This window comes from Pseudorasbora parva, chromosome 24 (assembly GCF_024679245.1).
Source record: "Pseudorasbora parva isolate DD20220531a chromosome 24, ASM2467924v1, whole genome shotgun sequence".
In the NCBI taxonomy this organism is placed as follows: Eukaryota; Metazoa; Chordata; class Actinopteri; order Cypriniformes; family Gobionidae; genus Pseudorasbora; species Pseudorasbora parva.
This window is the reverse complement of record NC_090195.1, coordinates 37069704-37094235: the sequence shown is the minus strand read 5'-3', so window position 1 is coordinate 37094235 and position 24532 is coordinate 37069704. Positions and strand designations below refer to the sequence as shown.

General features: G+C 43.8%; 1 protein-coding gene across 1 annotated transcript in view; it reads left to right on the top strand.

Annotated features, from left to right (window-relative positions):
* col15a1a (collagen, type XV, alpha 1a) overlaps positions 1-24532 on the top strand; it is a 101504-nt gene that overhangs the window by 42665 nt on the left and 34307 nt on the right. The window contains exons 4-23 of the mRNA XM_067435120.1: positions 7429-7503; positions 8102-8194; positions 8763-8892; positions 9076-9113; positions 9190-9345; positions 9605-9631; positions 12734-12796; positions 13063-13140; positions 13221-13283; positions 13870-13992; positions 15854-15907; positions 16045-16080; positions 16208-16306; positions 16993-17058; positions 21033-21068; positions 21269-21310; positions 21789-21851; positions 21970-22005; positions 22092-22175; positions 22281-22346. Coding sequence (XP_067291221.1) covers positions 7429-7503; positions 8102-8194; positions 8763-8892; positions 9076-9113; positions 9190-9345; positions 9605-9631; positions 12734-12796; positions 13063-13140; positions 13221-13283; positions 13870-13992; positions 15854-15907; positions 16045-16080; positions 16208-16306; positions 16993-17058; positions 21033-21068; positions 21269-21310; positions 21789-21851; positions 21970-22005; positions 22092-22175; positions 22281-22346 — 1428 coding nt within the window. The remainder of the gene's footprint in view (positions 1-7428; positions 7504-8101; positions 8195-8762; positions 8893-9075; positions 9114-9189; positions 9346-9604; positions 9632-12733; positions 12797-13062; positions 13141-13220; positions 13284-13869; positions 13993-15853; positions 15908-16044; positions 16081-16207; positions 16307-16992; positions 17059-21032; positions 21069-21268; positions 21311-21788; positions 21852-21969; positions 22006-22091; positions 22176-22280; positions 22347-24532) is intronic.

Sequence of the window (24532 nt, the reverse complement as noted above, 5' to 3'; positions counted from 1 at the left end):
GAAGAACAGCAGAAATATGATCGGTTTCTCTTCTTTACATTTAGTTTAATTTAAACACTTTCAAAGGACCAATGTTTGTTTTCACATAGCCTACATTTTCCAGTTCTTGAATACTGGGAATTGAAATTCAAGAACCATGAAGCCTGTTACTAACAAATGTTACGTGTTTTTGAGTAGATCCAAACATTATAATTGCTAAACTAACACAAACGTCTCACCTGAGAAAGGTTTCTTCGGGAAGTTAAATCGTGCCGGGCCGGTGCGGTGTTCTATTCATTGTATTTTATGCGAGTGATGATTGACAGCATCTGAAGTGTTGACGTGTGTTGACCGTTCTAAAATGGCGGCTCGTCAACGTACCTGGAGCGTTCGAATGAGGCATCTACGTATACATATCTATGCGATCAACAAGCATTATTCAAATTAATCTATATGCAATTGGATAGTCCTTCAACCAATCAGACCACAAGAGGCGTGATCAACGAGCATTATTCAAATTAATCTATACGCAATTGGATAGTCCTTCAACCAATCAGACCACAAGAGGCGTGATCAACGAGCATTATTCAAATTAATCTATACGCAATTGGATAGTCCTTCAACCAATCAGACCACAAGAGGCGTGATCAACGAGCATTATTCAAATTAATCTATACGCAATTGGATAGTCCTTCAACCAATCAGACCACAAGAGTCATCCCACCAAAAGTGCACCAGGTGGATAAGCCAGTCTGGGATTGGTTCCCGTAAAAGTGTAACAGAAGCAGCAGAAATGAATGTAGAGCGAAATCAAATCGCCAGCAGATCAGTCTGGGTTTACCGATTCTATATCAATGCAATATTTCAGGTTAAAATAGAGACTAGGCATTTAGGTCTCACCACTTCATTTCTCTTTGTATGTGTATGTCTATTTTGCAATCTTGATGGTTTACAGTCTCTCACTCTTTCATTGATGTGTGTTTTTTTCTTACATTGCGGATTAATTATTGATTTTATTGAACATAATTCACAAAAACGTGCTATTACCGTGACACACGTTCATTTGTGTGTGTTAGTAAGTATGTCTGTCTGTCTGTTTTGCTGTTTAAGAGATTCATCCCTTCACTATTGTGTGCTTTTTTACTGCATCATGGCTGATTTGTAGATTGTACAGACAAACAAATTCTCAGTATTTTCGTATTTTTATAACGTATCATTTTTTTTCATTTCCTATGGCGGACATTTTTGGGGTTATGATTAGGGTTAGGGTTAACCCTTCAAAATGTAAGTTTTCTGTCAAAAGTGACTGAAGAGCAGCAGAGGGTTAAGTGACAGTACGGTTATTTGAAGCACTCGTTATAGAAACTCGACCGAAATGAGAAGGGAAATCGAAATTTAAGAATGTAAGCAAACAGCTGTGGGGCATCATTGACATCTGGAATAAAACACTCTGTAAATCAGTGGTGCCCTACAACTGCTTGCCTACACACATTCTTCAGAATATCTTCTTTTGTGTTTTGGAACGAAGCTAAAGTGTGTAATGACGGTGTCTTTCCTCACTCACTAACCTCTGAGTGTTACGGTGCCGCTTCTTCATGGCCGATCCTGTAGACTGGCTTGCGTCTGTTTATCTTCAAACTGATCTTCCTCACAGCGTATGATACCATAAACCACAGTAAAGTCACATAGCACATCAATCACAGTTATTACAGGAATGTTGTGATGACCATGGTTGTTTTTTCATAAAGGAAAACAACAAATGCATCATCTCTACACCAATTAAAGTGCCTACATTAACATGAGCAGCTGAACGCACGTCAGGACACAGATGTGCCATATAACCGTCGCGCTCCAGCACAGACGCCAAGACATTGATTTGTGGCTCGTTCACATTCTGAACAACATTGGACAACATCAGCCTCGCCACAAGACCGACAACGTGGCAGTCTTACACGCCTCGAGACACGAGAATCAACTTGTATTTTAATTTTTTTTCTTTTTGGACCCTAAAGTGCATGAATTTATGTTTTCCTCTTTCTTCTTCTCTCAAAAAGAAAGAAAACACTTTTAAAGGATAGTTCATTTAAAACAGAACTTCAGTGACTCTGATCATGTCGTTCCGAACCTGTGTGAGATGTTTAGCACAGTGCCATGCAAGTATGCAGTGACTAGGGACAGAAAACGGATAATTCACCTCAGATAATAAACTAAAAGATTTTGGTTGCGAGTGCAGAGCTTTGATTGATAGGGTTGAGTGCAGTGTGCTTGCAGAGAGACTCCGCCCACAGGCTCTTCTGATTGGCAGGAGCTTTGATTGATATGGTTGAGTGCAGTGTGCTTGCAGAGAGACTCCGCCCACAGGCTCTTCTGATTGGCTGGAGCTTTGATTGATAGGGTTGAGTGCAGTGTGCTTGCAGAGAGACTCCGCCCACAGGCTCTTCTGATTGGCTGGAGCTTTGATTGATAGGGTTGAGTTCAGTGTGCTTGCAGAGAGACTCCTCCCACAGGCTCTTCTGATTGGCTGGAGCTTTGATTGATATGGTTGAGTTCAGTGTGCTTGCAGAGAGACTCCGCCCACAGGCTCTTCTGATTGGCTGGAGCTTTGATTGATATGGTTGAGTTCAGTGTGCTTGCAGAGAGACTCCGCCCACAGGCTCTTCTGATTGGCTGGAGCTTTGATTGATATGGTTGAGTTCAGTGTGCTTGCAGAGAGACTCCGCCCACACGCTCTTCTGATTGGCTGGAGCTTTGATTGATAGGGTTGAGTTCAGTGTGCTTGCAGAGAGACTCCTCCCACAGGCTCTTCTGATTGGCCGGAGCCTTGTTTGATATGGTTGAGTTCAGTGTGCTTGCAGAGAGACTCTGCCCACACACTCTTCTAATTGGCTGGATCTTTGATTGATATGGTTGAATAGAGTGTGCTTGCAGAGAGACTCCGCCCACACGCTCTTCTGATTGGCTGGAGCTTTGATTGATAGGGTTGAGTTCAGTGTGCTTGCAGAGAGACTCCGCCCACAGGCTCTTCTGATTGGCTGGAGGTTTGATTGATATGGTTGAATAGAGTGTGCTTGCAGAGAGACTCCGCCCACACACTCTTCTGATTGGCTGGATCTTTGATTGATATGGTTGAGTTCAGTGCTCTTGTAGAGAGACTCCGCCCACACGCTCCTCTGATTGGCTGGAGGTTTGATTGATTTGTATCTGGACATAGGAAGGGCTTGTCCATCAGTCATTTTTTGGCAAAAATATTCTACATTGTGCACCAGACTTCATGTCGGTAGTCAAAAATCTTCTAATGCCTAACACTTATGCTAACTGTTACAAAATGCAAACTTTTATTCTTTTGTGTTGACCAGAAGAGTATGTTTGGAAACAAGGCCAGACACACTGCTGTCTCACTTTAGTTCAGTGTGGATGCCAAGAGACAGAACACACACACACACACACACACACACACACACACACACACACACACACACACACACACACACACACACACACACACACACACACACACACACACAGCGCAGAATTGGCCTACTCTTAGAGTTTATAAATCATTCGGTTCATAGCTCTGACGCAGTCGTTTGGCGAACACACACTTCCTCTCCGCCTTGTGTGTTCATGTAGCTCTAGAATGTCATTTCTCAATCTGCTGTGGTGCATGCATAGTTTACAGTACATTTTATTTCACTTTAAATGTTTCAAACCTAACATTATGTGTTATATTTAAAGTGATATGCAACAGCCACAGTCATATCAGAAGCTACTTTTATTCTACACGTCTGAAGCCACATGACCAGCAGTGGCTTACAGCTTGAGTTATTAAGCATAACACAGAACCTGACATTTTACTGTTTACAATTTAATATCTCGTGTTATTTTATGCAGTTATCTGCAGTATTTTAAAGGCTGTCCACACCAGGAATTATAACTATTCCAATATATAATCTATACCATCCATATCAGCACACAATATCATTCTGTTTATAATAAGCACTGCAGTTTTGTCATCTGTCACTTTAAATGCTCAAGCGCTTAAAGCAGAATGGATTTTGATTCCAGTGATATGATAATCGTTATCGATATAGTTGTGCTGTGAACTCTGCTATTTTTTCACATTTATAACGAGTTTTAAAACTATATCTTTATCATTATCACTAGCCTATATCGTCATTGGGGTGAATGGGCCTTTAGACCAATGAGAGTCGTCTGTGGGCGGGACTACAGAATGTCCTATTTCTCAATCTCATAGGCTGCGTCCAAAAACCTAGGCAGCTGGCTCACAAGTCGTTGTCTGATAAGGCAGTGGTTTGTGCATGAAGGCACCTCACGGAAATGATCTCGGACAGACTTCTAAGGCAGTGTAACGGTTTAATGACCTACAGCAAAATAGAGTTTTGAGAATAGAGACTAAACACATATTTAATTACTACATTAGTAATTTCTCGCTAGAAATGACATCAGAAGTGGAACATATTGGTAAAAAACATACATGTACTCACAAACTGACCAGCAAACGCAACTTTTGAACGGCATCTTTTTCCCAGCTCAACTGTCACTGAATGGTAAGCACATGATTGTGGGATATCAAAGACAAAGGACACATGTATGCTGCCTTCATAAATCCATCAGATGAAGGTTTCTCAGCAGACAGGAAGTGAAGCTAATATTAGATTCGGACGTGCCTCGATGCCTTCCTGCCTTTAAATGTGTCCTCTGAAGGCAGTATTTTGCCAGTGTCGGACGCAGCCATAGTCAGGACACACACAGTCTTGAGCAACAGGAAGTGACTTCAGTGTGAGTTGTGCTTCAGACATCGATACACTACTGACAATATGAACCTTTTTACTGCAAAATCTTGCTATGCCCAATGCGTCTGCATGAAATCTTGGATGCTTTTCATCTGAAAGGAAGGAAAATATCTTTTGTTTTTAAGTACATCAGTTTAGTGGCCATTTTGGCAGATTTGTCAGGGCTTATACACAGATACACCAGTAACAGAGACACAAACAAGCACATTCGCTCAAAGCCTCCATCCGTCAGTGTGTGTGTGTGTGTGTGTGTGTGTGTGTGTGTGTGTGTGTGTGTGTGTGTGTGTGTGTGTGTGTGTGTGTGTGTGTGTGGCTGGAGTCGGTGTGTGGATGTAATTTGCATATGCTGAGTCAACTTGCAGGCTGTTCATCTGACTGTCTGAATAAACAAGTCTTTGAGAGCAATGGCGTGCACAGCTGCAGTCCGTCTGTAAAACTGTGCAGCATAAATACACCATCCAATCATTTTAACTGTAGTTCTTCTGTTTTCTATTCACAAAATTACAGAAAATTGAAAGTTTGAATTTTATTGAAATTATTAAGTGAAAACATTAGTAGTTAAGTGTACTAGTTAACTAGGTTACGTTCACCCTTTAAGAAGACTATTTGAGATTAACTTTTGAGAGACACTATTACAAGTTTGACCAAAAGTTGTGAGTAGATGAAACTGTTTAATCTTGTGGAATTCATAACCAGTTACTGATTCACAAAACCCTGTGATGGAACAGGATGAAATATCTGTCAGAAACTCCTAACTGTCATAATGATGGAGTGAGTTCATTCTTATCTCTAAAATGGTATTCTCCTGCTTTATGGAGATAATCAGGAGAACATTTGCTCGGGTCTCATTTAGTTCTCCTGTTTCATTGGGCAAACACATCAGAATGAGTCCGAAACTGAAAATGACATTGCTCACTCTCCGGTGTGAGTGCAAGAGCTCTGTCACCGAGGCAGGGAGGGGAGCTAAACCAGTGCCTGCAGAATAGCCCAGGGAGGGACTGGAGGGTTAACCCAGGGAGGCTCATTCAGTTGTGGAGTCCAGGCAGAAGGTATTGGCGGAGCCGGGGGACAGACCAGGGAGGCTCCGGTGGCTCTATATTCTTGGCTGAGAAGCTTATGGGGGATGGCCTGTGTTTGGGAGAGCTGTTGGCTCGGGGGAGGCTTCAGTGGCCGTGTCTGGGAGAGCCGGTGGCTCGGGGGAGGCCTCAGTGGCCGTGTCTGGGAGAGCCGGTGGCTCGGGGGAGGCTTCAGTGGCCGTGTCTGGGAGAGCCGCTGGCTCGGGGGAGGCTTCAGTGGCCGTGTCTGGGAGAGCCGCTGGCTCGGGGGAGGCCTCAGTGGCCGTGTCTGGGAGAGCCGCTGGCTCGGGGGAGGCTTCAGTGGCCGTGTCTGGGAGAGCCGCTGGCTCGGGGGAGGCTTCAGTGGCCGTGTCTGGGAGAGCCGCTGGCTCCGGGGAGGCTTCAGTGGCCGTGTCTGGGAGAGCCGCTGGCTCGGGGGAGGCTTCAGTGGCCGTGTCTGGGAGAGCCGCTGGCTCGGGGGAGGCTTCAGTGGCCGTGTCTGGGAGAGCCGCTGGCTCGGGGGAGGCTTCAGTGGCCGTGTCTGGGTGAGCCGGTGGCTCGGGGGAGGCCTCAGTGGCCGTGTCTGGGTGAGCCGGTGGCTCGGGGGAGGCTTCAGTGGCCGTGTCTGGGTGAGCCGGTGGCTCGGGGGAGGCCTCAGTGGCCGTGTCTGGGATAGACACCAAACTAGACCGAAGTGACAGATCCCTGACATTTATGAATTATTATGAATGTAAAATTATTAATACTATATTTTTCAATTAACATGAATATTAATTATTCAGTGCTTTAAACTGTCGTTGTTATTATTATTATCATAAATGATTATTCGTTAATGAATGAAAGGGTCATTAAAGTGTTGTCCCACATCTCATCAGCGATAGGGGGCGCTAGAACTTATGACAATTCCTAGAAATCATGAAAAATGTTGATTTGATGGAGTGTAGTTGGTCTTTCTTTCTTTCTTTCTTTCTTTCTTTCTTTCTTTCTTTCTTTCTTTCTTTCTTTCTTTCTTTCTTTCTTTCTTTCTTTCTTTCTTTCTTTCTTTCTTTCTTTCTTTCTTTCTTTCCCACACTCTCAGCTGTAGTGGATGGGAAACAGGTGCTTGTCCTCTGGATGTGTTGCACATGAAGCTCGCCAAGCTCGCCTCTGCTAATCAGGACTTGAGCTCGTTAGATCGTTGAGAAAACACAAGTCTTTACAGCAGGACTGATGATGGCCGCTCATGCTCTGATCAATGAAACATTTACTCTTGGGATTGTGAGCAGGGCTTGAGTTCTGGAGGAATGGATTTGTGTGTGTTTCTGTGTGTTGTGTGGATTTGTGTGTATGTACTGTGATTTACAGCCAGGGTGGCTGAGTTTCCACATTCATGTCATAATCAGTTTCAGGCTGATTAAATTCTGGAGAAATGAGTGCATGACTCTCTTATTCTCTCTCTCTCTCTCTCTCTCTCTCTCTCTCTCTCTCTCTCTCTCTCTCTCTCTCTCTCTCTCTCTCTCTCTCTCTCTCTCTCTCTCTCTCTCTCTCTCTCTCTCTCTCTCTCTCTCTCTCTCTCTCTCTCTCTCTCTCTCTCTCTCCAGGGCTCGATCCAGCAGCTGGTTCTGACAGCGGATCCCACGGCACCCAGCGAGCAGTGTGAGGAGGACGAGCCTTACGTGAGTGCGATCTTCTCTCTCTCCAATAGACAGAAAATCTTTTTGAAAAAAGTTTTTTTTTCACTTGAATTAATTGAATATCATTTGTACAGATTGTCAGCATTATAACATATATGACCAAAAGTTTGGGCTCACTATATTTTTTTAAAGAAAAATAAATTATACTTTTATGACATGCTAAATATTTATTAATGCAGCTTTAATGAGCAGAAGAGAAAAAAAATTCACTTTTTATTAGTATTATTATTATTATGGTTTGGCATATCAAACCTGAGGGATGTTACAGACACTTGATGTGAAGCGATGTTTTATGCTAGATTAATTCTATGTTTAATCTAACACTTTAAATAGGTTGATTCAAATGGTTTGGACTGTGTGTTTCAAACCCAGCCCTCTGTGCTGTGTCAGTGAGTGTGTGATGATCAGTGTCCGTGTGGGTGTGTGTGTGTGATGATGGTGGAGTCACATCGCCCTCTTGTGGTTGCAGGAGAGCAGCGCTTTGGTCTTTTGCTGCCTAAAGCTGTTTATTTGGTTTCAAATGCATTAAAATAAAACCTTAAATGAATCAGAAATAAACTGCGCCTCAATGCTGTTCCAGGCGTCGGGTTACGGAAGCGGTGATGACATCTACGACGACACAGACACCGGCTACGAAGTGAAGAAAGTGCTTGAAGAGAGAGAATATACCATGGTGAGTGACAGCAGCATTAGATGCGTTTCCTTTCATTTCAAAGTAAAATGTTTTCAGAGGACAGTCCTTTTTACATGTCCTCTCCTCTTCAAAGACACACACACACACACACACACACACACACACACACACACACACACACACACACACACACACACACACACACACACACACACACACACACACACACACACACGCCACCCTTCCCCCTTCCCCCTGCCCCTTAACCTACCCATTCTGCATTTTTACTTTCTCAAAAAAAAACTCCTCCTGTCTGATTTATAAGCCTTTTGAAAAGTGGGGACATGGGTAATGGTCTCATATTTCACCCTCTCCTTGTCATTATATTAAAAAAAACAAGCACGCACACACACACACACACACACACACACACACACCGAAGACATAGTCGGTTCAATTTTTACGTTTTTAAATGTTATTTTTATCATATAAATGATATATGTTACTATTTATGTTTAAAAGCCACAAGATTTTGATCTCACAGGGTCTTTAGTGCTTGCGTGCTGGACTGGTTGCTTGAGTATTTGCTGTGTTTTCATTGGTTCAGCCGGAGGATGTAGAGAGCAGTCCGGTGAGAGCGCCCCCTACTGAAGCGCCCTCGGCCCACACACACACGGATGATGAGGACTGGGCAGAAAGCTCCGGAGACAACACCATCAGCATCATCAGTCCCACAGGTGAGCTCACCTTAACACTCGCTCCAGCAGGTGTGTGTTCTTCCCCGGAGCAGGAGCTCCTGTCCTCAGAGGCCGCAGATCATTGCATTGTTTATGCTGCTACTGCAAACTCACAGCTGCATTTATTATATTTGATATAAAGTGTGAGAGAAACGGAACCATGACATCTGTGTGTGTTTTCAGAGCCAATCAGATCAGCGGGAGCGTCTCAGGACAGAAACGTGAGTGTCTGAGTGTGTGTTTTATTTTCTTCTCTTTCCCTCATGATCATGACCGTAGACTGATGTGGTGTCACAGGTCATCACCATGGAGAAAGGACAGAAGGGAGATCGAGGTCCACCAGGACCGGCAGGGCCGCCCGGGCCGCCAGCTGGAACTCCTCAGGGGGCAGGAGAACCAGGACCCCGGGGCCCTCAGGGGCCCGCTGGAGCTCCAGGACAAGATGGCCAGACAGTGAGTAACCCTGAAGAACTCAGCTCATCTCAAACACACCTGACACATCTGTGCTCATGCTTTTAGAGATCTCAAGAACAGAATAAATCTGATTAGATCATGTTTGAGCTTCGTGTGTATAGTCCGAACTACAGCTCTCGCTGCCCATCAGCTTTCACACACGATCACACATGTCAGATTCCATATGATGTTTCATATTCTTAACGAGCTGAACACACAGGAGAATGGATACTGCATTAATGCTGATTTTGTCTCTCAGGGCCGCCCAGGGAAAGATGGAGCCACTGTGAGTATCTCTGACCAGTTTCTGTTTCCCTGCTAGACATTTTACATTCCCAGAGCATCACTAGAACATTCCCAGATCATCCCCAAATCATACTCAGATCATTCCCAGATCATCCCCAAATCATACTCAGATCATTCCCAGATCATCCTCAGATCATACTCAGATCATTCTCAGATCACCCCCAGGTCATTCTCAGATCATCCTCAGATCATTCCCAGATCACACCCAGATCATCCTCAGATCACCCCCAGATCATACCCAGATCATCCCATCATCCCAGATCATTCTCAGATCATCCCTAGAGCATCCCCAGAGCATCCCCAGAGCATCCCCAGTTCATCCCCAGATCATCCCCAGAGCATCCCCAGATCATTCCCAGATCATCCCCAGATCATCCCCAGAGTATCCTCAGATCATCCTCAGAGCATCCTCAGAGCATCCTCAGATCATCCCCAGATAATTCCCAGATCATCCTCAGAGCATCCTCAGATCATCCCCAGATCATCCCCAGATCACCCTCAGATCATCCTCAGATCATCCTCAGATCATCCTCAGATCATCCCCAGAGCATCCTCAGATCATCCCCAGAGCATCCTCAGATCATCCTCAGAGCATCCTTAGATCATCCTCAGAGCATCCGCAGATCATCCCCAGATCATTCCCAGATCATCCTCAGAGCATCCTCAGATCATCCCCAGAGCATCCCCAGAACATCCCCAGAGGATCCCCAGAGCAACCCCAGATCATCCCCAGATCATCCTCAGAGTATCCTCAGAGTATCCTCAGATCATCCCCAGATCATCCCCAGATCATTCCCAGATCATCCTCAGAGCATCCTCAGATCATCCTCAGATCATCCCCAGAGCATCCTCAGATCATCCCCAGAGCATCCTCAGATCATCCTCAGAGCATCCTTAGATCATCCTCAGAGCATCCGCAGATCATCCCCAGATCATTCCCAGATCATCCTCAGAGCATCCTCAGATCATCCCCAGAGCATCCCCAGAACATCCCCAGAGGATCCCCAGAGCAAGCCCAGATCATCCCCAGATCATCCTCAGAGTATCCTCAGAGTATCCTCAGATCATCCCCAGATCATCCCCAGATCATTCCCAGATCATCATCAGAGCATCCTCAGATCATCCCCAGATCATCCTCAGATCATCCCCAGATCATCCTCAGAGCATCCTCAGATCATCCCCAGATCATCCCTAGAGCATCCCCAGATAATCCTCAGATCATCCTCAGATCATCCTCAGAGTATCCTCAGATCATTCTCAGATCACCCCCAGATCATCCCCAGATAATCCTCAAAGCATCCTCAGAGCATCCTCAGATCATCCTCAAATCATCCTCAGAGCATCCTCAGATCATCCCCAGATCATCCCCAGATCATCCCCAGATCATCCCCAGATCATCCCCAGATCATCCTCAGATCATCCTCAGATCATCCTCAGAGTATCCTCAGAGTATCCTCAGATCATCCCCAGATCATCCCCAGATCATTCCCAGATCATCCTCAGAGCATCCTCAGATCATCCCCAGATCATCCTCAGATCATCCCCAGATCATCCTCAGAGCATCCTCAGATCATCCCCAGATCATCCCTAGAGCATCCCCAGATAATCCTCAGATCATCCTCAGATCATCCTCAGAGTATCCTCAGATCATTCTCAGATCACCCCCAGATCATCCCCAGATAATCCTCAGAGCATCCTCAGATCATCCTCAGATCATCCTCAGAGCATCCTCAGATCATCCCCAGATCATCCCCAGATCATCCTCAGATCATCCTCAGAGTATCCTCAGATCATTCTCAGATCACCCCCAGATCATTCCCAGATCATCCCCAGATCATTCCCAGATCATCCCCAGATCATCCCCAGATCATTCCCAGATCATCCCCAGAGCATCCCTAGAGCATCCCCAGATCATCCCCAGATCATCCTCAGATCATTCTCAGATCACCCCCAGATCATTCCCAGATCATCCCCAGATCATTCCCAGATCATCCCCAGATCATCCCCAGATCATTCCCAGATCATCCCTAGAGCATCCCCAGATCATCCCCAGAGCATCCCCAGAGCATCCCCAGATCATCCCCAGATCATCCCCAGATCATCCCCAGATCATCCCCAGATCATCCCCAGAGCATCCCCAGAGCATCCCCAGATCATCCCCAGATCATCCTCAGATCAATCTCAGATCACCCCCAGATCATACCTTCAGATCATTCCCAGATCATCCCCAGATCATCCCCAGATCATTCCCAGATCATCCCTAGAGCATCCCCAGATCATCCCCAGATCATCCCCAGATCATCCCCAGAGCATCCCCAGAGCATCCCCAGATCATCCCTAGAGCATCCCCAGATCATCCCTAGATCATCCCCAGATCATCCCCAGAGCATCCCCAGAGCATCCCCAGAATGTCCCAAATGTCTCTTTGTGGCGTTGCCATGTGACCATAGAATAACCAAAAGAGGATCACCTTTAGGGCAGGCATTCCCAACCCTGATCAAACACACCTGCCTGTAATCCCGAAGAGCTTGATTAGCTGGCTCAGGTGAGTTTGATCAGGGCTGGAGCTAAACTCTGCCGGACAGTGGCCCTCGAGGACCAGGGCTGGGAATGCCTGCTTCAGGGAATCCCATATTACCTTCAAAAGATTGGGGTCAGATGTTTGTGTGTAATAGCTTTGTGCTAGTAACAAAATGGAAATCAATATGGAAGTGTTTGAGAAATATACACAACCAAAGCTAACTCCAACAAGAATCCCCGCTCAAAATCAGCATTATGCGCCACATTATCACTCTATACTAAAGTGTAGCTTAATGTGCACACTATAGATGGCGTGTTTTACTCTCCTGCCGTGCACACACACTCCCAGCGGATGCTCACACACACTAGGGAATGATTCAGAAATGATTTGAGTCCACATCCTCATTATATATCAGGGAGCGGCTTGTTAGGTGTGTGAGGCTTTCATCTGTGTGTGTGTGTGTGTGTGTGTGTGTATTGCCCTGTTCTTCTCCATTGGACGAAACTATCCTGAATGAATGTGAACATTTGCTTTGTTTTGTTCCTTGTCCATCACATGCAGGGAGAAGTGGGACCTCCGGGATTCCCGGGGCTTCCTGGAGATCCGGGTCTCAAAGGTGACAAGGTAGGACACACACCACTAATTTTCTTCATGGTAATGTGTGGATCTTGAAAGGCAGCTCTGCTTGTGAGCCACGAGGTTGATTGATGATGTATGATCTGTTGAAGCCCTCCGGTCACATTAGTTAAGCTTTAGCAGCTGAATTTGTGGTGAAAACTGCATTATGCTCTGTAGCGCCACCCACTCCCATGAACTCTGTTGACTGCTAACATGGTGATTTTGTCCAATCACAGCAAACTCTCCTCTGATTTGCACTCATTGTTCACTAGGGGGATCCTGGTGTGGGCATCGCGGGGCCGCCTGGACCTCCGGGGCCGCCAGGACGGCCAGGGACATTTAAGTATCCGGTATGTGTGTTATTAGGTACACATGTATATTATTATACAGGTCTCTGATAGTAATCTCACTGGGGCGCTCCCTCGTGCAGGATGGCTTTGACGGCTCAGGCTCGAGTTTCGTGGATTTGGACAGTGACACCGAGCTGATACGGGTGAGTTACGGTCCCGTTAGGATGACCTCTCAATTCCTGTCCTGAAATAATCAAACGAGCTGGATATGCCGAATGAACAGCATTCAACACTTACAATGATTTAACTCTGAACACAATGAGACACGAGGTGGTCGTTATAAACTGCAAAAAATGCTTTTCTTACTTAGTATTTTTGTCTTGTTTCGAGTCAAAATATCAAAATATTCTTACATTAAGAAACATTTACTAGACAAGCAAAAGTAATTGTCTTGTTTTGGGGAAAAATAACTCTAAATGAAGTGAGTTTTTGCTTAAAATAAGATTAATAATCTGCCAATGGGGTGAGAAAAATAATCTTGTTTTCTGTTTGAATTAAAATTATTTAGCTTACCCCAATTTTGAGTATTTCTTCCCCAAACCAAGACATTTACTTTTGCTTGTCTAGTAAATACTTCTTGTTTTCAGAATTGTTAGATGTTTGGACTAGAAACAAGACACAAATACTGAGTGAGAAGAGCATTTTTTTGCAGTGTGTTTAAATGTGTTAGATATGAACTTCAAGACAGCGGATTAGATTAATTTCAGTGTTTTGCTGGACTCTCTCCAGGGTCCTCCAGGTCCTCCGGGGCCTCCGGGTCCTCCTGGCCCTTCTGTTGGCCTCCATCCAGGGCCAGCTGGGCCCCCAGGAGCTCCTGGGAGAGATGGGGAGATGGGTAAACCTGGCCTTCCGGTGAGTAACACTAATAACTACACGAAATAACAGCCAGTGGGGTTTAAGCAAGAGTTATAGAGTTATCTGTCAAACTAAGCTAAAGATAAAGGAGGAGCACCGCAAAAAAGGCTCTTCTTACTTAGTTTTTTTTTTTCTTGTTTCCAATCCAAATATCTAAATAATCTTAAATCAAGATGCATTTACTAGATTAGTAAAACGACATGAGATATTTTTCCTTAGTCAATATGAAGTGCGTTTTTGCTTAAAACAGGCGAAATGATCTGCCAATGGGGTGAGAAAAATAATCTTATTTCTGTTTGGGACGGAAACAAGAAACAAGATTTCAATCAGAAACAAGATTATTTCTTTCCCATTGACAGATCATTTTGCCTGTTTTAAGCAAAAACTCTCTTCATATTGACTAAGGAAAAATATCTCATGTAACTTCATTTAGCTTTTATTTTTAAGAAAACAAGGAAAAATATCTTATGTCATTTACTTGTGTAGTAAAAGCATCTTGATTTAAGAATATTTAGATATTTGGCCTGGAAACAAGAAAAAAAATAATTAAATGAGAAGAGCATTTTTTTTGCAGTGAGTTCACTGTCTGAGTGTTCTTATATACTCGTCCTCATTCCTCATGAATAAACGGTATGAGCTTCTCTTTCCTGTGCAGTAATGAATGGAGACACTGCTTATGTCTAAAAGGACAAAATATAGCAACCTTAAAGTAGTTTGTGACCAATCACGCTTCAGTCTGACAATCCCATGGACGAGTCTGGGTTTGGCCGTCGCCAGGAGAACGGGACTCTGCATTGTGCCATGTGTAAAGTTTGGTGGGAGGGGGATTATGGGGTGTGGTTGTTTTTCAGGGGTTAGCCCCTTAGTTCCAGTGTTTAGTCCCAGTTTCCTGTCCCAGCATGACTGCGCTCCAGTGCACAAAGCGTCGCTCCATAAAGACATGGATGAGGAGTTTGGTGTGGAGGAACTGGACTGGCCTGCACAGAGTCCTGAGCTCAACCCGATAGAACAGCTTTGGGATGAATTAGAGCGGAGACTGAGAGCCAGGCCTTCTCGTCCAACATCAGTGCCTGACCTCACAAATGAGCTTCTAGAAGAATGGGCAAAAATCCCCATAAACACACTCCTAAACCTTGAGGAAAGCCTTCCCAGAAGAGCTGGAGCTGTTAGAGAGGGTGGGCCGACTCCAGATTAAACCCCACGGGTTAACAATGGGAAGCTCATGTGTGTGTGTAGAGGCGGCACAACACTTCTGGCAAAATAGTGTAGCTGTATAATGGAAAGAATCTAGAGAATATGATATTGTTTTGAATGAAATCATTCGGATCATAAAGTCGACTGAAACCACAGCGCTCTTCAACACAGATACTGTTCATTTAGTCATTACTCAAAGGACTTTAAATGCTTATTGGCTTTGGCATTCCAGGGTTATTACGCTTCTGTGAAACATGACATTACACAGATATCCAGAGCTCTAGACTGATGTAATTGTTCCCAAATGTTTCGGGTTGGGTGGAAATCCGATAGCGTATTAATCCACTGAAGTTATGCGATGAACACTGGCGCGTGAAGCTGTGAATGAAGCACAGCTCAGCCTCAGGAGTGATGGACTCATTTCTTCCTCATATGAGCCGATCTTCATCTGCTCAGCTGGACCGCTGGAACATCAGCGATGGGGATCTGCCTTTAGAGACGCCTCAGCCTAAACTCACACCGATCACAGCTCGTGCTAACCCTGCCATGTCAAATCATGAGCGGTGAACACGGCTGACAACCGAGTCAAGCAGTGACAATGGGATTTGAGATGTGTGTGTGTGTGTGTGTGTGTGTGCTGATTCTGACGTGTTGATTTCTTTAGGGTGTGAATGGACGAGACGGTGAACCTGGGAAAGACGGAGAAAAGGGACAAAATGTAAGATATTTTTATAGGAAAAATGTTTGTTTGTCTTTTTTAGTCGGTATTGAATTCTGTATTTTTTGTAAGTCCTGTAATTCTCTCTGGGTATCTTTGTAAATGTAGTTTAACTTGTGTGTGATGTTTTTTGTCAGGGTGAACCAGGTGTACCTGGATTCACTGGACCAAAGGTAATTTAATTTGGATCACCGTGATGTCTCAGATACGCCGTGTTGGGGAAGCTGCGATGCCAGAGTAGTTTATGAGTAAAGAAGTCTGAGGTATGTTGGCTCTGATTTGTCTGTGTTGGTCTGTTAGGGTGATCCAGGGGTCCCGGGGCCGCGAGGGCCAGCAGGAGCTGAGGGCCCCAGAGGGATGCCGGGGCCTCCAGGACCAGCCTTCAGCTTTGACATGATGGTGTGTTTCACTGACCCTCAGATTGGGCCATATTTGTTGGTTTAAATCAGGGGAATGATTGAGAATATGCATGCATCTATTTACAGTATGTTTATTTTATTCAATTATTCAATATTTTTGTTATTTATCAATATAAATTATTAAACAATATTTTTTATTATTTATTTTCTATTCTTATCCTTTTAATTATGTATTGTTTGTTTATTTATTTATATATTTTTTTACGTATTTTTATTTTTCTATTATTTATTTATCCTTTTTTATTTATTAATTAATTTACTTACATATTCATTAATGTATTTTGATTACATATACATTATATTTATGCTTTTAAAATTAAATTATTTTATTCTTATTTTTTTATTCTTATCCTTTTATTTATTTATGTATTCCTCTTTTTTATTATTATTAAAAAAAAATTATACTTTTTTTTCCTTTTTTTTTCTTTTTTTACACTGAGTGTTGGCTGTTTTATCAAAGAAGTAGAACTTTGTATTTGTTGACGTATGATATTAGATGTTGTGTAAAGAACTGAAAACACTTGAAAGCAGAGTCTGTACCTGCAGTTGAAAGTGAATTTAGAGCCGCCTGTGAATTGAGCCTTTTGAAGAAGAACTGTTGCAATGCTCTCTTGTTTTTCCCTGTAATATTCCTGATTGTTTTATTCAGTGTATGTTTTCCCACAGGATTTGGAGGGGTCAGGTCTGGATGGAAACAGCGGCTTAAGACCGGTGCTGCCCAGAGGACCGCCTGTACGTATATTCACACTCTCAGAGTCTTTTCTGAGCGTTACAGCCGAACCACAGCTCATTCTCATGCATATTCCCACGCATATTCCCACGCACATTCCCACGCACATTCCCATGCATATTCCCATGAATATTCCCATGAATATTCCCATGCATATTCCCATGCATATTCCCATGCATATTCCCATGCATATTCCCATGCATATTCCCATGCATATTCCCATGCATATTCCCATGCATATTCCCATGCATATTCCCATGCATATTGCCATGCATATTCCCATTCATATTCCCATGAATATTCCCATGCATATTCCCATGCATATTCCCATGCATATTCTCGCGCATATTCTCACGCATATTCCCACGCATATTCCCACGCATATTCCCATGAATATTCCCATGCATATTCTCATGCATATTCCCACGCATATTCTCACGCATATTCCCACGCATATTCCCATGCATATTCCCATGCATATTCCCATGCATATTCTCATGCATATTCCCACACATATTCCCATGCATATTCCCATGCATATTCCCATGCATATTCTCATGCATATTCTCATGCATATTCTCATGCATATTCCCACGCATATTCTCACGCATATTCTCACGCATATTCCCATGCATATTCCCATGCATATTCCCACGCATATTCCCACACATATTCCCACGCATATTCTCACGCATATTCTCACGCATATTCTCACGCATATTCCCATGCATATTCTCACGCATATTCCCATGCATATTCCCATGCATATTCCCACGCATATTCCCACACATATTCCCACGCATATTCCCACGCATATTCTCACGCATATTCTCACGCATATTCTCACGCATATTCCCATGCATATTCTCACGCATATTCTCATGCATATTTCCACGCATATTCCCACGCATATTCCCACGCATATTCCCCACGCATATTCCCATGCATATTCTCACGCATATTCCCATGCATATTCCCATGCATATTACCATGCATATTCCCACGCATATTCCCACGCATATTCTCACGCATATTCTCTCGCATATTCTCACGCATATTCTCACGCATATTCTCACGCATATTCCCATGCATATTCCCATGCATATTCCCACGCATATTCCCACACATATTCCCACGCATTTTCTCACGCATTTTCTCACGCATATTCTCACGCATATTCCCATGCATATTCTCATGCATATTCCCATGCATATTCCCACGCATATTCCCCACGCATATTCCCATGCATATTCTCATGCATATTCCCATGCATATTCTCATACATATTCCCATGCATATTCCCACGCATATTCTCACGCATATTCTCACGCATATTCCCATGCATATTCTCATGCATATTCCCATGCATATTCCCATGCATATTTCCATGCATATTCCCACGCATATTCTCATGCATATTCCCATGCATATTTTCACGCATTTTCCCATGCATATTCCCATGCATATTCCCATGCATATTCCCATGCATATTCCCACGCATATTCCCATGCATATTCCCATGCATATTCCCATGCATATTCCCATGAATATTCCCATGCATATTCCCATGCATATTCCCATGCATATTCCCATGCATATTCCCATGCATATTCCCACGCATATTCCCACGCATATTCCCATGCATATTCCCATGCATATTCCCATGCATATTCCCATGCATATTGCCATTCATATTCCCATTCATATTCCCATGAATATTCCCATGCATATTCCCATGCATATTCCCATGCATATTCTCGCGCATATTCTCACGCATATTCCCACGCATATTCCCACGCATATTCCCATGAATATTCCCATGCATATTCTCATGCATATTCCCACGCATATTCTCATGCATATTCCCACGCATATTCCCATGCATATTCCCATGCATATTCCCATGCATATTCTCATGCATATTCTCATGCATATTCCCACACATATTCCCATGCATATTCCCATGCATATTCCCATGCATATTCTCATGCATATTCTCATGCATATTCTCATGCATATTCCCACGCATATTCTCACGCATATTCTCACGCATATTCCCATGCATATTCCCATGCATATTCCCACGCATATTCCCACACATATTCCCACGCATATTCTCACGCATATTCTCACGCATATTCTCACGCATATTCCCATGCATATTCTCACGCATATTCCCATGCATATTCCCATGCATATTCCCATGCATATTCCCATGCATATTCCCATGCATATTCCCATGCATATTCCCATGCATATTCCCATGCATATTCCCATGCATATTCCCATGCATATTCTCACGCATATTCCCATGCATATTCCCATGCATATTCCCACGCATATTCCCACACATATTCCCACGCATATTCTCACGCATATTCTCACGCATATTCTCACGCATATTCCCATGCATATTCTCACGCATATTCCCATGCATATTCCCATGCATATTCCCATGCATATTCTCGCGCATATTCTCACGCATATTCCCACGCATATTCCCACGCATATTCCCATGAATATTCCCATGCATATTCTCATGCATATTCCCACGCATATTCTCATGCATATTCCCACGCATATTCCCATGCATATTCCCATGCATATTCCCATGCATATTCTCATGCATATTCCCACACATATTCCCATGCATATTCCCATGCATATTCCCATGCATATTCCCATGCATATTCTCATGCATATTCTCATGCATATTCTCATGCATATTCCCACGCATATTCTCACGCATATTCTCACGCATATTCCCATGCATATTCCCACGCATATTCCCACACATATTCCCACGCATATTCTCACGCATATTCTCACGCATATTCTCACGCATATTCCCATGCATATTCTCACGCATATTCTCATGCATATTCCCATGCATATTACCATGCATATTCCCACGCATATTCCCACGCATATTCTCACGCATATTCTCTCGCATATTCTCACGCATATTCTCACGCATATTCTCACGCATATTCCCATGCATATTCCCACGCATATTCCCACACATATTCCCACGCATTTTCTCACGCATTTTCTCACGCATATTCTCATGCATATTCCCATGCATATTCTCATGCATATTCCCATGCATATTCCCACGCATATTCCCCACGCATATTCCCATGCATATTCTCATGCATATTCCCATGCATATTCTCATACATATTCCCATGCATATTCCCACGCATATTCTCACGCATATTCTCACGCATATTCCCATGCATATTCTCATGCATATTCCCATGCATATTCCCATGCATATTTCCATGCATATTCCCACGCATATTCTCATGCATATTCCCATGCATATTTTCACGCATTTTCCCATGCATATTCCCATGCATATTCCCATGCATATTCCCATGCATATTCCCACGCATATTCCCATGCATATTCCCATGCATATTCCCATGCATATTCTCATGCATATCCCCATGCATATCCCCATGCATATCCCCATGCATATTCCCATGCATATTCCCATGCATATTCCCATGCATATTCTCACGCATATTCTCACGCATATTCTCATGCATATTCTCATGCATATTCCCATGCATATTCCCATGCATATTCCCATGCATATTCCCATGCATATTCCCATGCATATCCTCATGCATATCCTCATGCATATCCTCACGCATATTCCCACGCATATTCCCATGCATATTCCCATGCATATTCCCATGCATATTCCCATGCATATTCCCATGCATATTCCCATGCATATTCCCATGCATATTCTCATGCATATCCTCACGCATATTCCCATGCATGTTCCCATGCATGTTCCCATGCATGTTCCCATGCATGTTCCCATGCATGTTCCCATGCATGTTCCCATGCATGTTCCCATGCATATTCTCACGCGTATTTCCATGCATATTCCCATGTATATTCCCATGCATATTCCCACACATTTTCCCACACATATTCTCATGCATATTCTCTCCCTCAGGGTCTTCCCGGGCTCCCAGGACCACCAGGGCCAAAGGTAGATCTGCACAAAAACAAATCTGGCTTGCATGATCTGTAAAACTGTGTTATGCATCTGCTGTGTGTCATTCCTAGGGTTCTTATTCCTGGGAATCAGCATTTTTGAGAATGCATATCTGTCTCATAAACCTTCATCAGTGTTAGATGTCCAAAACCTTAGATTTGTTTGTTTAAATGAACCCAACTCTACACTTTTAGGGGAAAGATGGAGCTGATGGCCCTCCTGGTGATTCAGTGAAGGTCTGTTCTCCTCACACACACAACATCATCACCATCACATTCACACACACACACACACACACACACACACACCGCTCCACAACTGTTTCCAGCCACGTGTTCCCCATTAGCCTCCAGTGTTCTGTTTTCAGCACATGTGTGTGGGTCAGTCGATGCATCAAAGGCTTTGAACCCCTTCTTCTTTATACATTATAATGACTTTATATTACATAATACACAAATCTGCAATGGATTCAGGAATTTATCAGTAGAATAAGATTCCACTTAATATATCACAAATAAATTGCTCCCATTATCTGTCATAAACATTCATTCAGTTCTGCTCAGGAGAACTAGCCTACATTAAATATTATTTAGTATATATTTTATATATTAAATATGATATATAAGATGCATCTTAGTGCCACACGTTCATTTAACATTTGATTTAAATGTTAAAGTTGTAATAATCATAATCAGTTCTCCTTCACTCCACTAGGGGGAGCCAGGAGCCAAAGGAGCCGATGGGCAGCCTGGATCACCTGGACTGACTGGGCCACAAGTAAATATACAAAACAAAATACGCTGTATACATTTATGCACTCCAATTCAGTTTATATACCACTTTTGATTCAAAACATCTAGAAATGTTCAAAATGTGTTTTTTTTCTTTTCTTCAGGGGGAAAGGGGAGAGAAAGGTGATATGGGTCAGAAGGTTTGTAGCTAATTCACATTTCTGGCGTTTCTCTCTCCGAGGCACAGCGTCTGCTTTGATGCTAATGGTCTGTTTGTGTGTTTTAGGGAGAGAGAGGTCTGGATGGAATCAGTTTACCTGGACCTCCAGGGCCTCCCGGACCCCCTGGACCGCTCATCAACTTGCAGGAGGTGAGTCCATTAATGTCCTCATTTGTGTAAAGGTCAGACTGGATTCAGGCTGGGTGCTAATTACAGTGCATCTGTGCTGAATGTTGAACTCTTTCTCACCCTCAGTTAATGCTCAATGACACTGAAGGAGTCTTCAACCTCTCAGCGGTTTTTGAACTACAAGGACCATTGGTAAGAAGCTTTTCCCAACTTAGGCCAGGCAATCGGTTAGGTACCATTACTCAGATTTTGAATCACTTGAAAGTTAGATGACTGTGTTCGGTTCAGTGTGCCCAGTGCAGTAGGGGTGTTTTCATCCATTAAAATTGATATTAAATGTGAAATATAATCTAGAAACAATGTGTCCTGGAACTAGTTATCTGGTGGCTTCGGGGCTCGTGTGGGTTCTTATTGGAAAGGTGACTCCCCCACCTCGAACAAGCCCAGCCCCGAGGTCAAGGGCTTCCTGGTTCGGGAGCTAGAGCCTGCACAAGTTCCGGATACTGCCAAGCATCCACAGTTGTGGTGAAGTGGACAGAAATCCACCCAAATGTTTACGAAGAGTTCAACCGAATGTTGCGAATACAGCAGCACAATTTTGAAGTCATTTGGGGCCTCTCGCAACGAACGGGAGCCCAAGATACAAAAACGTATCAGCTGTCATTTACATAGTGGCTCTCAAATAATGGTTCCACTTGACCTGCCTTTTTACATGCAAATTAAGCGCTCAAATCACCTGAAAGTTAGATGAGTGTGTTTGTTTGAGTGTGTTCTGTACAGTAGAGGTGTTTTAATCCATAAAAATTGACATTAAATGTGAAATATCATCTATAAACACTGTGTCCTGGAGTCAGTTATCTGGCGGCCACTACATAAATGAGAGCTGGTATGTTTTTTTTGTAATCAGTCAAATAACGAGGACGAGGGCGTGGCCTGGGAGCAGTCAAGGGCGGTCACCTGATCATTCGGCCGATACACTGCAAAAAATGCTCTTCTTAGTATTTCTGTCTTGTTTCGAGTTCAAACATCCAAAAATTCTTAAAACAAGAAGTATTTACTAGACATTCAAAAGTAATTGTCTTGTCTTGGGAAAAAATAAATCAAAATTACGAGAGTTTTTGCTTAAAATAAACAAAATAATCTGATTATTATCTAAAAACAGAAAACAAGATTATTTAGTTCACCCCACTGGCTATTTTAAGCAAAACTCTCTTAATTTTGAGTTCTTTTTTACCAAAACAAGACAGCAATTTTTGCTTGTCTAGTAAATGTTTCTTTATGTAAGAATTTTTAGATATTTTGACTAGAAACAAGACAAAAATATTAAGTAAGAAAAGTATTTTTTGCTGTGTATAGCGGGTAATCCGGACGGATAGCGGGTTCTAGGGACGGGGATGTGGCTTAGTAGCGGTCAGCAGGGTCCGGGGGAATCAGAAAACGGCCGAACCTGGATTAAACGAATGGCTAGAAGCCCCTTGGGAATAATACGGGACTGGGACGGTGTGTTCGGCCACACTGTGGGTGAAGGCGGTGCTGTGTCTGGGGGCCTTGGACATCGGGGCACTCTCGTCTGACCCCTGGCGGGATCAGCGACCCCAAACGGGGCCTAGGCTCCAGTAGGGTCAGGGGAGTGCGTCGGCCGCCCCCCCAAAAATTTATGCTGACCGGCGTGTGCCGACCGCTACAGACCTGCTCCCCGATTACCATTCAGACACTTCTGGGCTCTTGGGACTGCCTAGAGGAAGCACCAGTGATGCATCACAAAAAGTTGGGTCTTAGCTCTGAGCTGCGCACCAGGCAGAGAAGATAGACCACTTAAGGGCATAGAAGCGTCTTGTAGATTGTGCTCTTGCCTCAGAAATAGTACTCAAAACCCTAGCGGCTCCCATTCAGAGGCCATAGGTGCAGTGCCCACAACTCAGGTTAGGGATACCAAATTGTCCCGTTTTCCTGAAAGAGGAGATCCCGTCTCAGGGGGATGGACCACGGAGCAGCTGTGAGCAGCTGAGTCAGCTCTGAGAACCAAGGCTGGTTCCAGCCACTAGGAGGACCATATGTCTGTGCTCCCTGATTCGCCTGATGACCTGAAGAATCAGAGCGATCGGTGGGAAAGCATTCAGGAGAAGGCTGGGCCAGTCGTGGGCCAGTCCATCCTTGTTCTTTAAAAAATAATTTCTGAGGAGAAGAGGTCAACCTCTGCCTTCCTGAAGATCTCCCAGATCTTGTGAAGCTTTAGAGGGTGGAGCATCATATCTTCTCCCTGGTTCATCTTGCCCGGCACGTGTGCTGCTCTCAGATTGAGATTTGCCCATGGTTTTACCAGCTTGAAAAGAAGCCTTGAGGTGAGCCTGCCTTGGTGGTTTATATGTAGGACACCA